General features: G+C 44.9%; 5 protein-coding genes across 5 annotated transcripts; 3 read left to right on the forward strand and 2 right to left on the reverse strand.

Annotated features, from left to right (window-relative positions):
• Positions 1-375: 375 nt before the first annotated feature.
• H6S33_000225 (uncharacterized protein) lies at positions 376-2,233 on the reverse strand (the record flags this gene model as incomplete). Its single annotated transcript, XM_044831579.1, has 3 exons — positions 376-1,173; positions 1,235-2,044; positions 2,108-2,233. 3 exons carry the CDS (start codon positions 2,231-2,233, stop codon positions 376-378), a joined length of 1,734 nt encoding a protein of 577 aa, XP_044699784.1.
• Positions 2,234-3,205: 972 nt separating this feature from the next.
• H6S33_000226 (uncharacterized protein) lies at positions 3,206-4,821 on the reverse strand (the record flags this gene model as incomplete). The annotated part of the gene is made up of 5 exons (XM_044831580.1): positions 3,206-3,274; positions 3,337-3,418; positions 3,496-4,286; positions 4,382-4,513; positions 4,582-4,821. 5 exons carry the CDS (start codon positions 4,819-4,821, stop codon positions 3,206-3,208), a joined length of 1,314 nt encoding a protein of 437 aa, XP_044699785.1.
• Positions 4,822-5,040: 219 nt separating this feature from the next.
• Positions 5,041-6,028, forward strand: H6S33_000227 (uncharacterized protein; the record flags this gene model as incomplete). The annotated part of the gene is made up of 8 exons (XM_044831581.1): positions 5,041-5,167; positions 5,239-5,307; positions 5,384-5,395; positions 5,464-5,494; positions 5,556-5,573; positions 5,641-5,667; positions 5,889-5,937; positions 6,002-6,028. The coding sequence occupies 8 exons, from the start codon at positions 5,041-5,043 to the stop codon at positions 6,026-6,028; spliced, it is 360 nt and encodes a 119-aa protein (XP_044699786.1).
• Positions 6,029-6,250: 222 nt separating this feature from the next.
• On the forward strand, positions 6,251-7,247 carry H6S33_000228 (uncharacterized protein; the record flags this gene model as incomplete). Its single annotated transcript, XM_044831582.1, has 7 exons — positions 6,251-6,264; positions 6,325-6,390; positions 6,674-6,758; positions 6,831-6,872; positions 7,022-7,038; positions 7,113-7,138; positions 7,222-7,247. The coding sequence occupies 7 exons, from the start codon at positions 6,251-6,253 to the stop codon at positions 7,245-7,247; spliced, it is 276 nt and encodes a 91-aa protein (XP_044699787.1).
• A 4,221-nt stretch (positions 7,248-11,468) lies between these two features.
• H6S33_000229 (uncharacterized protein) lies at positions 11,469-15,256 on the forward strand (the record flags this gene model as incomplete). The annotated part of the gene is made up of 11 exons (XM_044831583.1): positions 11,469-11,575; positions 11,635-11,667; positions 11,763-11,785; positions 11,877-11,994; positions 12,059-12,286; positions 12,354-13,350; positions 13,439-13,593; positions 13,652-13,966; positions 14,036-14,353; positions 14,425-14,548; positions 14,615-15,256. The coding sequence occupies 11 exons, from the start codon at positions 11,469-11,471 to the stop codon at positions 15,254-15,256; spliced, it is 3,060 nt and encodes a 1,019-aa protein (XP_044699788.1).
• Positions 15,257-15,717: the final 461 nt, after the last annotated feature.

The raw sequence follows: 15,717 nt of genomic DNA on the forward strand, positions 1-15,717 counted from the left end.
AAAATAGCTCAAGGATCAAACCAATTCTGGATTATTGAGACCCAAATCGCCCCCTCCCGAGAATATTCTCCTTGTAGTGAGACCCATCGCGGCTTCGATTGCTATGATTCGCCGAGTGACAGTCTATGATCTTAGCTTCCAGACTAAAAATATTATTTGACTCGGGGGTGATGACAGTGCAAGAAACCTCGATACAATACTAGTACTCTTTTGCAGTTTGATATCTCCCACGTAAATTTAATATACATGTAGTCATTCCGGATATTTTTGAATCTTATTACTGTTACAGGCTGTTACATTCATGCAATTTTTATCCTTCCCGCCGTAGCCACCTGTGTATAAAAACTATTTGCCCAATTACCCAGCTCTACCCATTTAGTCCCAATACTTGATAACATTGTCCAGCCCCGCACTTGCCACCTTACTGGTCTCTTGTGGATGCCACTGTGCTGCCACGACTGGTCCATCACTAGCCTGAAATTTATGGTACATTTTACAAGTCTTCCAATCCCAGAAGCACAGAAACCCACCAGAATCACCACTCATCAGGAACTGGCCGTCAGGAGAAATGTCTACGTCGATGGCATAACCGGCGTTGTTGTGACCACGGAATACCTTCTTTCGGTTTTGACGGAATTTATCTGTTGCAGCATAAACAACAACTTGGTTGTCGCCGGACTGATAGGCAACGTATTTTCCGGTAGGATGTAACGATGCACGAACCATCGAGTACATATATGGCTCTGCAATGAACTTGATGGGTACCGGAATGCCATATTCCCAAGCACGAAGGGATTTATCGTCAGATGTGGTGATGAAACGGCGATTCTCGTCAACAAAGGTAATGGTGTTGACAGGCCCGAGATGGTGATCGTATTCTTGGGCAACCTCTTCTGTGCGTGTATCAAATTGAATGATCTTTTTGTCGCTCATACCTGCCAGGAACTCATGGTGCAGGCTAGGCTCCGGGTTAAATCGGATAACATGTGGAATCTTGCCGGTAGTGTATCGATGGATACATTTCCCGGTTTCGGTATCCCAGAGCTTCATGTAGCGATCATAGGATGCAGTGAGGAATTGAGTACCATCGTTGTTGAAAGTTATGTCTGTGACCGCCTTTGAGTGACCATTATAGGTACGAAGTAACTCACGATCATGATAAACATCCCAAATCTGCAGAAAGGTAATTAGTATGATGCAAGCAGCGATTACCCTTATGAAAAGAACTACATACCTTGACCTTTGCGTCACTACTACTAGATAGCAAGAGGTGACCTGCGCCTGGAAAGAACCTGAGGGCTGTGATAGGCTTTGTGTGCCCTACCCAAGTATGCACCAATTTCTTAGGTATGTAATTTGTCCAGCTTCCAGGCTCCTTCCCTAGATCCACATCCAGATCCTGCGGTACATGCATATAAGTCCTTCCTTGATAATCGTACTGTTGTGAGCCATGGAACTCTGTAGTCTCCTTTCCTACTCCACCAGTATTCACGTCCAAATATTCCTTTCCAGCCTTATCAATAATTGGATTCGATGCTGGCGCCACGTATTCTTCCTCTCCTTCCTCCTCCTCCTCCCCCTCTGATTCTGAAAGTGTTGTTGGCGGCATATTATATTTTGCCCATGGTCCCACATATGCGTTCTCTCCATCAATAACTGAAGGGTCCCCCTTTCCTGTTCGTTTCTTCTTTATCGCGTTTGTCTCCTCTCTTGAAGGCCTGAGTTGAACCACATCCTTCCCGCCGTGCAGCACGACACTATCCTGATTACCAACAAAGGTGTTACCGTTTGCCGATAATGAAGGATCCTGTGCATATCCTAAAGAAATAAAGGTCCGCTGTTGTGTCCGGAAAGTTGATTCAGAGATCGCAGACTCCTCTGCGTAGCCTGTGAGTACGTTCTTTCGTTTCCTAGAGGCGCTATCGGCGGACATGAATGGGTTCGATGGCCCAACGATGGGCGCAGAAAGCTGTTCATAAGTCATGTTCGTCGTAATTTGTTTATCAGTCTGCTTTATAAGGGATTGGCGAAGCTGCATAGGGTCCTGTGAGGGTATTAGCTAGCTGAAATCGAGAATATGGAAAACTACTAAGAGTGTTGACTCAACCTCTAAAGAGACATCAGGAGCGGCTACAACTCTCGTGGCAGAGGTAAATTGAGGAATACCGGCGGATGTAGAAGAGCCTGCCCCTTCGTCATCGCTGGAAGCATAGTCAACAAGCGACATTGACATCGCGAGAAAGATCTAGAGTTGTTTATGGTGTCGCGTCAAAATGAAGGTGTTGGGCTGTTGTCTGTGATAGTTTGGATGTGGCAAGTAGAGAGTAGCTAGGGGTTAGGGTTAGTTAGTACCAAGCTCAGGTCATTGCATGCATGATGATGCACAAACCTAATGTAGTCACAAGTACCGCATCAATTCGCCTCAACGGACGGTCACAGTACGTTGGAATTCCCCTCATTCTCGCTGTAAAAGGTAACTTCGACGCCTTGCGTGACAGTCCGCTGAGACGAATTACTGCGGTACCGGTATTTACGTACTATACATGTAGGTACAGCCACTACCAAGAAGTCTTCGTGATGGCGCACACCACGCCCACCAAAAAAAGGTACAAAGCGACACACCAAAACACAAATATCTTTGAATAACTTCACAACCACAACAGATATTAAAATTCTGTTTGAGATGAGAGCAGGTATAGCCCTCAAGAGGCTCTACGTTTAAGCAAAAATTAACGGCTGCTATTGGTGTCGAGTTATTTAAATTTTGGTGTATTGCCTTTAGGATTGGGTGCACCTTACGTAGATAGTCACTTTGGACATGGTATAGGTTCACAATCACAGAATCTATTACTTTTGATTAGATAGAAAGTCTCTTGGATACTATATCTGCTCCTGTACCAAACATAATTTTAATATCTTTTGTGGTTGTGAAGTTATTCAAAGATATTTGTGTTTTGGTGTGTCACTTTGTACCCTTTTTTTGGTGGGCGTGGTGTGCGCCATCACGAAGACTTCTTGGTGGTGACTGTACATTCATGACTCAAGCTTAAACAGTCTTGAATTTCAGCATCAAACCTGATCTTATTAATGACTTGAACAATGAATTTACTCTACAGGCTATTGAACGTTTTAAAACAACGGTTTGCCTCCTATCATAGTCATACAGTACACCGTCGGACAGAAATGCTCAGGCCCCAAAACATCTTTACACCTCCCTGACTACTTTATCAACGGCAGTCGCAAAGTATTCAACATTGTGAGTATTTAGCCCAGCCTACCAACCGAAGAAATGTAAGTAGGTGCATAAAATAGCACTAGGATTACATAAGAACATACCATTGAAATCCTTCCATTCTTGGTAAGATAAATGTGAGATTCTTCTCTAAGCTTCAAAACTTGCTTCTCATTCAAGCCAGTGCTAAAAGAAGAAAGTAACCAGGTCAATATCAGAAACCAAAGAATATGTATGGTGTACGAGCTTGGTGGAAATCTTACAATGAAAACATCCCAATCTGTTTCAAGATGTGAGACCAGTCGCCCGGCGTGCCTAGTTCAACCAATTTGTCGTGTAGAGCAGTCCTCATGCTCTTGATCCTCCCACTCATCTCGGACAAATTCTCACACCACTCGGCGAACAACTTCTCATCGTTTAAGACTAGGTTTGCAATCCTTGCGCCATATGCAGGGGGGTTACTGATTTCACTCCTCTGGAGAATTGCTAACTGACTCGCAATCCTTTTGATTCCATCCTGCGCATTTGGTGATGGTGGCGAAACGAAATGGAAGCATCCAGCACGTTCGCCATAAAGACCAAGGTTCTTTGCGAAAGATTGGGCCACACAAAGCTCAAACCCTTCCTCCACAAAGTAACGGATAGCCCAGGCATCATTATCAAGATCCCCAGAAGCGAAGCCTTGGTAAGCACAATCGAAGAAGGGGAAATGTTTCTTTTGCCGTATTACCTCAGCAATCCTTTTCCATTGCTCTTTTGTGGGGTCTACACCAGTAGGGTTGTGGGCGCAAGCATGAAGAAGAACAACCGAGCCCTCCGGGGATGATTCCAAACTGCTGCATAGACCGTCGAAGTCAAGCCCTTTGGTAGAAGGGTGAAAATACGGATATGTTGTTGATGCCAGACCGACATTAGAGAAAATTTGGGGGTGATTGGCCCAGGTAGGGTTGGAGATGAGGACCTTTTGGTCTTGGGGGCGAGGAAAGAATTTGGCAAGGAAAAGGGCACCAAGGTGAACTGCACCTGTACCGGAAATGGTTTGCACAGAGGTTACCTAAGTCAAAACTTAGTATTTAGAATTTAACCGTAAAAATAGTTTAAACCAAGTTTTCTTTCTCTACTGAAGAAAAAGGAAAGAAAAAAACATACACGATTCTCTACGATAGCAGGACTATCAGAGCCAAGGATCAAACGTGCTGCAGCGGAGGTGAAGGTTGGGAGTCCAGCAATAGGAAGATATTCGTGGTTTAGGTTCGGATCATTTGCTAAAATGGACTCTGCCTATATAGGACCTCTGTCAACAATTATTCCGAAAAGGCATAAACAGCCAAAGATGAAGAGGAACAAACCTTCTTGACAACTGGTAAAATCCATGGCTTCGCATTATCATCTCTGTAAGCCCCAACACCCAAATCCACCTTTCTATCGAATGTATCCGCTTTGTAAGCGGCCATGAGTCCAAAAAGTGGATCAGTAGGTGCCAAAGGCACCGCATCGAAAGAAGAAGCCATCGGGGTCGGGGGTGGAGCAGAGATGTGAGCGGTGATAGAGGCCAAACGGTCTTTAGATGAAGAAGAATGTGATGACATTGAAGAGGGGGTGGTAAGGTGTAGATAGCTGAAGCAAGATAAGTACAATACCCTAAGTGTAGCGAGTCACTGTGCCGTGCTTTACGTACTCAGTTCTATCTTAGCTTACTGCAGGATTTGGCGGCGTGGGACGAGGGGTTGAAGATAACTTGCTAGGAAGAAGCTAAAGAAGGCGGGGGAGTGAGCTTTGATATTCAGGCTCTTTATTAGCGTAACCTCATGCGTGATTATAATCTTCCGGGCCGAGGAATTGACCTGTGTCTAAGCCCTCTGAAGGAAGGAAGGTTTCATCAGCATGTGTGGAAACAGCCGCTCCCGCAGAAGACCCTGGTCTCTCATCGCAACGGTCTCTAGTTCCAGAAACCCCCAATAGTATATTTTGACCCACCAAGCTCACGGTCTTCTGGAACTCGTCAGATGTTTTTCCATGCATGCGAATGAGTCGTCCTTGTGACACTTCGCTCACGAGGAGCCTGCTCAACATGAGTATGGTCCTGAAACTTCACTACCCTCCCCCTGCATACCAAGAAGTCTGACTGCTATTCTATGTACACATGTGAAGAGCTACATGTAGGTACATGAGTATGGATTAGGCACTATGTATTCCATAAGTACTGTTTTAATATCCTTACGGATTACCAGACGTAATTTTCTCAATTGTTCATGCGTGTAGGTACTCTTCCATACTCTGCCGGTGGTGCCTTAACTGATTTTAACTGATTTTCGCTACTTAGGACCAGGTTTACACATCTGTATGTGCGCGCCGTGTCGCACCACCCGAATAAGTATCTTTCAGATGCCCTTTTTAACGAATTCCAGCCACTCCCCGAACCCTGGATCTAATAGGTAGTTCGAATATGTACCTACATGTACTCGCGTTTCCGGGCTGGACTGGGTCTGCATACCACCAAAATATGGTTCTTATGCACGATTTTCGCCCATATGCAGACCCAGTTCAGTCCGGAAACGCCAAAAAATTGCGAGTAGTTAGTGGTGCAAGCCGGGCTTTCCCCACATAAATCTTATCTGATTGCGAGGTTATTAGGCTAATGTACATGTAAATTCAGGGACAAAACTTTCTCTGGAGCACTGCCGTTACACATGACTACGGTACCTGTATGTTCAAGAAACGGTATTTATATCTTTATCTATTGAGCTTTTTAACCGAACGTCACGCCAGAATTACGCACCAAAAATACCCGGCTAAGAAGGTTCGACGTTTTTTTCTTCTCTCTTTTTTTGAGCAGCCGTAGAACGCGCAGTGCTCGACTGGGGACACAATAGCTATGGCCTGCATATCAACAATCTTCGATTGACTCTTTGAAACTTAAAATCTTCGGTCATTTATGCACAACACAGGGCGGTGAAAATTTGTGTTCATTCTTCCCACAGAATTGACTCCGAGTGCCCAGGATTTTTAATTAACTACATGTACACACTTAAGTACAAAATCCCTAGTTTTCAATAACTCTCAAGTCATATTCAATTCTTAACTCTTAGTAGGCATTCTCGAGCCATTGCCTCACTCAAATCCGAGGTGATCTTAGACAAAATGTGCCCCGGTCCTCGGTATGGTGGATTTGGCTGAGGGATGATACATACTCTTATAGAGTATGGACTTGTCACAGCGGACCGGAGTACAGGGTAAACCACACGTATTGAATACTTGTGTTCCACAAGAGCGCGTACCTACATTCGCTACATATGTACGATTATAGATTATGCGTGAGGTTCCACAACCCCTTGCCCCGAAGCTTCAAATAGTCTCGGTCTAGAGGAGCTCACGGGGGAACGGCCAATCCGGGTTACGAATTATGTCCAAACATGATGACTTGGATGACACGGACTTAAGGAAGTCGAGCTGGGTGTACGGTTACGAATGTTCGCCGCCTCCGCGCGTTTTCGGGTGGTGGAGCATCCTACAAGGGTATTTTCTCGTACGACCGAATTCCTTGTGCTACGTCGAGTCATGTTTCTGTCTGGAAGTAGGGCTGAGTATGAACTTGAAGATCAAACTTAGGGCACCAATAAGGTTACTCAAAATACTACACGTACGTTCATGCAATCATAGGGCTGTGGGGCACCTAGTCTGGATAGAGCATCAGAGCATAAAATTTGAATTCGTGGCTTGAGAGGACTTCTCATCGCCTGAAGGGATGAAGTTGTCAAAAGGTCACAAATAATGCTTGTGTAACTACAGGTTGTTCATAGGACACTGTCAATGATCATTCCGCATATATCTACATAACTAGGTCTGTTTTCTAGATCCTAACTTATAGATTCTCCCTAAGGCTTTACACGATAAAACCAGAAATAGGTTTGATTATACCCAGGAAGACTTACTGATTGTATTGCTCACGAGGACGCTTTTTCTGACAGTATTCTCTGGGAGTACTATAGATACCGCAATAGTTGACCTTAGTTAAGTTCCAAAAGTACGATAAGCTCCTCATACAAATTACACCATCGCCCTATTCAGTAATAGTAACGCTAACAGCAATATTAAAAACATTTGCTATCATATATTCACTAGGGTTTAACGGGCACTGGTGTGATATATAGTCAAAGAGACAAGAGAGACAGCTAAGCTCAATTGTCTTTGCTTTTATTAGCGCCCGATGCGAACCACCCTATCCATCGATAGACCGTTAATGACAGTACTAACAGACATATTAGCAAACATTCATGATAGTGAATTAAAAGTTTGATCAATTTGGCTTATGCCAAGTATAGTCAAATCTACCGATAAGAGTACATACCTATTAGAACTATAATCGCCTTATAATGATATGCATTCTCAGTCTTTATTAGGCTTACGCATTCTCCCTAAATATAATGCACATACTTTATAAAGGTACCACTTACATCCCCGAGAGTACCCTTAGGGAGATTTGGCTGTAACCAGAAACAAAGTGCGGAGTATCTAAACTCAAAATATTGTTCGTTGGAGAACTTCCCGTAGGGCGATAGAAAGGACTCTATCGATTCTATTACTTCTATCGCCCGATAGAAAGATGGTAGAGAGGTGCCCACTTCCCGCAGGATAGAGAAAATCGAGATTTTTATTCAACTAGCAACTACTATTTGGTCAGGACGAGGATGAGGCGAGCTATGGAACCGAAAAATACATGTAGGATAGAACGTCTTCTATTGCCTACCGGAAGTCCTCTGTTACCAGACAAGAAGACTACTTAAATTGCAGATCCACAATGCCGTGGCCATGTGGCTCACCAAACCAAAACCTGCGGAGAGCAATGAAGCTGGTACTGATACTAGTTCCAATTTGGTATTATCAAGGCAGATTTGAGATTTGATATTTTGGGCAGCCTTAAAAGGCCGTAGGTAACTTTGTATATATAACCCAGCGACGGAAGCCCCTATATATAGCTATCCATAAACGTTCGTGGATAGGATATCCCATTCAGGAGCAAAGGTTTATACCGGATATGGGTGAAAAGATCGACTGTAGAGTACCCAGCGCAGTAGTGTATAATTACTATACTCTTGGTAGAGAAGCAGGCAAGTGCAGTGGTCTCTACAATTAAGTATTTGCTCATATTTGAACAGCGAGGTAGATAATTTGGTTAGAATACATATACCGGTCTAGTTATTCCAATCCTTTAGGAATTTCCCTTTTCTGGATTTGCGGGGGTGCGTCGTTAACTCTCAATATCCCTTCCTAAGTATGAATATTGGTTTTCTAACGAAGCAAGTTAAAACACTAACAGTAAGGCACTCAATACACAGTGATATCTCGATAGGCCAGGTACAGTACTTTGCCGTTAATTGAGGGTTGGGTGGATCATATTTATTTTGGCACCGACGATAAAGATATCTTCTCGCTAGAGCGAGAGATTTCGATGGTTAGAAGGATAAATAGCCCATGTAGGCCCGCTATTTAGTTGGTCTGGCCCGTAATACATATTCGGTCCATGGATCCAGTCCATAGCGTAATGAACGGCCGGCCTTACAAACTTATATGTTGATTCCCACTTTCGATATGTATTTCGCTTCAAATAACTCGTTTTTTTATCTTCTGTCCCTAAGGAATTCTTACTATCTTTAATATATGTATAGGCCAGATTTGGTAGTAAAGTTTCTCTAAAAAAAATATGGCCCTCGATACATCGTTCCACCAATATCATCAGTACCTAGTCTATAGCCTAGTTCAGTCCGCCCCTGCCGTATTGGTCTGGTCCGGTTCTAGTTCGTTGGAACTTCTGCTGGAACTTAAAGTTCTCACTACTAACATTACAATGTCCAGTTAATTCTAGCATGATCAGGAAACAAAGGCAAAAACATCCCGCAAACACACACCCTTCTGTTGCCCGCCTTGAACCTCAAGGCTACATGTATGTACTGAGATTATAACTGTTGCGTGATTTGTATTTGGCTGACTTTCATCAATTTTTGACTTAGCAGTTCGCTCGGCCTTCCAGCTCGAGAAGTCTCGTAGATCACCTCAGCTAATACTACCAGCCTTTCCCTCTCACTTAAGGATAATGTGGGTTATATTTTGCTTTTATACCTTCTGCCTAATTAAGCTTCCAAACTTTGGGGTTTGGGGGGATAAGCCACCTTACCACTGGTGCTAACTAATCAATCCCTGGAAACGCTGATATATATATATATAAAACTATGGTACGTAAAGTAGATACTACCTTTTCACAAAGATAATTGGGCGGGCAAAGCTAATCCCAGCCCTAAAACTGACAAATTAATGGCACCGGGATGGGGATGATTGGATCGCCAGTGCATAAAACGTTTCGTGCATAGGGCTGGTTGCTAATTCCAGCAGCCAAGATTTGAGTTGTGCGTGGATAGTTAAACGTCGTAGGTACATGTAGTACATGGTTCTGAGTCGCCGGCCCAAAACCGAACGTCTTCAGGGACGGTCAAGAAGATACCTGCCAAGACTTTTGATATTAGGCTCCTCCTCCTTCAAAGATTGATAATTAGTAATAGCGGGGAGGGTCAATGACCTTTACAGCTTAGCTACATGTACGGCTCAAAAGCACGCGTTATCAAATGCATAGAAGACCACGCCACATCGATCTATTCTTTTACCTTCCAAGAGCAGAGCATATCAAGTAATAAATATTGAAGTCTGTGATAACTCAAGCAGCTATAGTACACACAACATAACTATAGACACACATACCTAATTGCGACGCTCCTTCATTTCTGCGCATACGCAAGGTGACAAAAGTGAAGCTCCAAACTCCGGTAACCTGATTGGCGCCGATCATACAAGTAGAATTTGGAGCCAGCTCTGTCTGCGCAAAGGGCCTAATAACTTGATTGAGCCTGTGGATGAAAGATAGTGTGTGTGTTTATCGCTAAAATACCACTTAAGCTTTAGCTATGGATAAACATCAATCGAGTGCTCCTTCGTGATACGAGAAAGCACCAAGCCAGGGAAGCACCACAGAGAGTATTTTCAGGGCACAAGATCCAGACTTCTTGGTAAAATGAACCGGACCGAGATGCATCTGGTTCTTTATTTTGCCTGCCAAAAATACTTGGTATTGCACGTACATACATGTAGTTGAAGTATCCCCCGCCTCTTAGTACTCACTCTAGATCATGAGTACCTCAATATCAAAATTTCACCACCGGCTTTCTCGGCGGCAAGTAAAATAGATACCCAATAACAATTAAATATAGTTGGCTAAATTACATGAAGTTTTCCGGAGTCACACTCAAATTGTATGCACAGATACCTTGTATCCTGAAATACTTTTACCAGAGCGGAATGCTGCAGTTGCAAGAAGCTTTTCGTTGGACCAAGGAACCGTTGACGCACGGACCGTGGATCATTGAAGCGCCTCTATCCCTGTGCGATAGCGAATTTTAAATGTTGATGCGGCTGAAAGCAGCAACGGCTAAAAAGAAACTAAGTAATGACGTCGAAGCTGGGCACCCGGCTTATCACCGTAAAGATCTGGATTCTGTGGCTGCCGGCGGGCTTTTCTTTCTTTGGAGAGCTCTGAATTGTAGAGTGGGGAGCAGTGCGATAGGGGTTTGTAGAGTAGGCTGTAGTCTGTGTGCATAGGTACATGTAGAGTACATGTAGGTACATACATGTAGTTATTTATGCGGATATAACTCTGATATAACTACATGATGTTTCCCCTCATCCTTTGATAATGGGATAAAATAGATACCAATCCGCATGCTGTTTTTTGATATGAAAATACCGGTATCGTCCCGGTCCTTGCCGTTTCCATGTGTATGCCTTCCTAGCGAGCAATGAGGAGCGCCTGGAGATGCAGTTCCTGGAATGGTGACGGCGTGAATCCCCGCTACCCCCCGTTCTCCTAGATACACAGGAAGTTGCCTGTTGGCGGCGGCGCGGTTTCTGCCATTAGTTGGGCCAAAGGTAGAGCTGGAACTTGGCTGCATTTACAGTGCAGGGAAGCTAAAGAAGTACCTTCCCGGAAGTGGGACTGGTTTGTTTCGTGGTCCACCTTCGTTACGTCGTTTGCTGCATGGGTTCCTAATATCACTGGCTGAGCTGTTATGCTTGCCCCACCGAACCCCTCTTCATCTTCGCCCGCCTCCTCCCTTTATCATCCTCTCCATCTCTGCTATCATCGTATCTCATCAGTGATTCTCATCAAATTTTTCAGTAGCATACTTTGAAGATGGTGAAGCACGGAGCTCATTCATACCTTTGTGCGGAGGAACGACGATTGAAAGAAGACAGAGATAGAACAAAGTATTGGAAGAAGTGGGGACCGTATCTCAGCGAGTAAGTCAAACTCAAGATGAAGAAGGGATAATGAACAACTCTGGTTAACCTAGGTACAGGCGTCAATGGGGGACAGTTCGTGAGGATTACTCGTAAGTTTGCTATAATCCAACTTTCAGAACAATTGTTCAAATTACAGTTCAATTGGAATTAAACGCTAATCGAATAATTCGTTGCCATTTATTAGTGAGAATGGTGATGCATGGACCCGTATGTTTTCAAACTCATTTTTTTTTATCATTTCACTTGTTCTTCACATGGTATCTCTTTACTGATGATATTGATTTGCCACTCATTCCAGACTTTCCTCATGACCATGCAAGATCACGCACCTACCGTTGGGGTGAGGATGGTATTGCTGGTGTGTCCGATTCACATGGTCTTCAAAACATCTCTTTTGTCTTCTGGAACGAACAGGAGTATGAAATTCCCTCTTTCTCTCTCACACATTTTTCGGAGACAGTTTTCTGAATGATTGAACAGTGATTTCTTGAAGGAACGCTTGTTTGGTCTCTCGAACCCCCAGGGAAACCATGGAGAGTCCCTCAAAGAGGCCCATTTTCATCTTGACAACACGCCCACTCACTCGTACATGAAATATCTTTACAAGTACCCCCAGCGGAAGTTCCCTTACAAGACCCTTGTCGAGGAGAATGCAAAGCGCAGTAGGGATGTTCCGGAATACACACTCCTCGACACAAATATCTTCAAGTATGAGTTCCTCTAAATCTTGCTGATCTAAGCAAAGATATTTTTTTTCTAAGCATCGTATTTCTAGGGATGATCGTTACTGGGATATTATCATCGAAACCGCCAAAGACACTGAAGATGAGGAGGAACTCCTTTTCCGTATCACTGCCTGGAATCGCGGTCCAGAACCTGCACCCCTTCATATCATCCCTCATATGTGGTTCCGTAACACTTGGTCATGGGGTCATGAAACACCAGACAAAAAGCCCGAGATCTCCCAGAAGTCTCCTTTTCTCGCAGAGTCAAAGCATTGGTCTTTGGGGCCTAGGTACATGCAGCTTTCGCCATCTCCTGGTGTTGCCGCGGAATCCGATGATGTGATACCACAACTTCTATTCACGGAGAACGATACCAATTTCGAGGTCTTGTACGGCGGAGAGAATGAGCAACCATATGTGAAGGATGCCTTCCACCGTTACATTGTAGACGAGGAGAAAGAGGCAGTTAACCCAGCACAGAAGGGAACAAAGGCAGCAGCGTGGTACGCTTTCGAAGAAGGAGATGGTATTGCGCCTGGGGCTTGTGCAGTAGTCCGATTCAAGTTTACCAAAAACCCCAACAAAGGTAATGGCGATAACGTTGCTCCTGACGCCGAGATTGATGAAGCCGGAATCGACGAAGAAGAGTTTGATGATATGATTGAGCGTCGTCGGTCAGAGGCCGATGAGTTTTACTGGCGTATCTCGCCTCTTCCCATGGCGGATGATCTCAGGAACATTCAGCGTCAAGCATTGAGTGGTATGTTATGGACAAAGCAGTTTTATCACTTTATTTGGGACCAATGGGCGAATGGCGACCCTGCACAGCCGCCACCACCTCCAGGAAGAAAGGGGATTAGAAATCAACAGTGGAGACACATGCATCTGGATGATATCCTTAGTATGCCAGATTGTTGGGAGTATCCCTTTTTTGCGGCGTGGGATACAGCGTTCCACACAATTCCGTTGGCGATGGTTGATCCAGATTTTGCAAAAAAGCAATTGGATGTGATGACCAGAGAATGGTACATGCATCCTAACGGACAGGTAGGTTTCCACAACCAAGTATTGATGGATTTTTTTTTTTTTTTTTTTTTTTTTTTATGGAAGTTAACACCATGGCATTTCGGAATAGATTCCAGCTTATGAGTGGAACTTTGGGGATGTCAATCCTCCAGTTCATGCCTGGGCCGTGTTCAGAACATTCAAAATGGAGAGAAAACTATATGGCAGAGAGGACCTTGACTTCTTGGAGCGCGTCTTCCAGAAACTCTTGCTCAACTTCACATGGTAAGTTGACCCAATGATGTTCTTTTAACGAGTGATTTCTTATGATTCTGTTTGTTAGGTGGGTCAACCGCAAGGACTTTGACGGCAAGAACGTTTTCGAGGGTGGTTTCTTGGGACTTGACAACATTGGAATCTTCAACCGTTCTGAGCCGTTGCCTACAGGAGGTGTTTTGGAACAGGCCGATTCCACTGGATGGATGGCGTTCTATTCGCTGAACATGTTGAACATCGCCCTCGAGCTCGCCAAACATCGGCGTATCTACGAAGACATTGCAAGCAAGTTTTTCGAACATTTCATCTTCATCAGTGATGCGATGACATACAAGGGCGACGGAGAAGGTGGCGAGTCAAGTCTGTGGAACGAAGAAGACGGGTACGCATAACTTTTATTTTTTTTTACTGCTCTTAATTGAATCTGCTTGCTAACCAAAAAAAAATTTAGATTCTATTATGATGCAATTTCGTGGGGAGGACCTTGGTCCCAGCAGATGCCTGTCAAGTCTCTCGTCGGACTTATCCCGCTGTATGCCGTTCTCACGCTTGAGCCGGAGTTGATGAACAAATTCCCCAGCTTCAAGAAGCGGGTGGATTGGTTCGTTCAAAACAGGAACGATGTTGCTGAGCGAAACATTGCAAGTATGTCCAAGAGAGGACAGGGAGACCGAATGCTGCTGTCCCTCGTAAGCAAGGACAGGCTAGTCAGAATCTTGGAAAAGATGCTGGACGAAGATGAGTTTTTGAGTGACTACGGTATCAGATCGTGAGTTGCCATTCTGAATAAATTTCCGCTTGGGGGGGGGGATACACTTGCTAATCATATCGGGATGAAAGACTATCGAAATACCACAAGGACAAGCCGTATTCCATGAACGTGAACGGACAGGAGTTCAAGGTGGACTATGTCCCAGGTGATTCAAACAGCTCGTTGTTTGGTGGAAACAGTAACTGGCGAGGAGTAAGCCATTTCTTATACGATCCCCTGTGTGATCCATTGCCGCTAACCTAACCCGTACAAACTTAGCCCATTTGGCTCTGCGTCAATTTCTTGCTCATCGAATCTCTTCTAAGATTCTACATGTTCTACGGCGATGAGTTTAAGGTTGAGTGTCCCACGGGCTCTGGTGAATACATGCACCTTGGGCACGTGGCCGAGGAAATCCAGCATCGTCTGCAACACATCTTTGCGCAGGGCGAGGATGGGCGCCGGGCATGCAACGCCGGTAACGATCTCCTCGACTACAACCCGCACTGGCGTGACAACCTGTGGTTCCACGAGTTCTTCCACGCAGACGATGGCCGTGGTTTGGGAGCGTCCCACCAGACGGGTTGGACAGGGTTGGTTGCAAAGCTGATCCACGACTCTGGCATCAACTGCCGTGTACCCCAAACCCCGCGCACACCCGGCACTGCCGCAAACCACTACTTTGACGATATATTCTCCAGAGTCAACAAGCCGAAGCCCTACATGGGCCGGCGCCAGTCAACGAGGAGTATCGACGCCAGGAGTGACTGGGGTGGCGACGAAGACGAGGAGGAGAGGTTGGCGAGGGAGAGGGACGACGAGGAGGTGCTGGGCTATGTCAACCAACAGCTGCAGAGAGTCAAGAGCAATGTGTCCGTGTTTGGCGTGGAGGACGACGAGTTGGAGACGACATGGCGTTGATTGTAGATAGAAGTCAAGGGTCAAGGCGGCGGCCGGCGGCCGGCGGGGGGGGGGTATATCTTGTGTTTTGGTTTTTGTCTTTTTTTTTTTTTTTTTATCGGTGGACGCTTTGTAGGATTTTGAAAGCATATGACTCTATACTCTCTATATACATGTGTAGCAACGAATGATAAGAGGATCAAAGTAAGGCAAGAGAAGAGGAGTGACCAAAGTAGCATTTACCGGACGGGTGATCATTGGCCCTTGCCAGCACCGTGCAACGACTGCGTCTACGTGTGATAAATAGGAACTATCAATCATTGATCAATCAGCCAAGCTACGTATAATACAAAGTATCAATCGTCCCGGCCTGCGTATAATACGAACTATCAATCAATTGCAATCGACCCGCGTAGAACAACAGTGCCCACCCACGCTGAACAAAACCAAGCATCAGCAACACCGCAACTCTCGACCTATAT

Source organism: Morchella sextelata (genome assembly GCF_020137385.1).
Source record: "Morchella sextelata strain SCLS chromosome Unknown scls_1, whole genome shotgun sequence".
Lineage (NCBI taxonomy): Eukaryota > Fungi > Ascomycota > Pezizomycetes > Pezizales > Morchellaceae > Morchella > Morchella sextelata.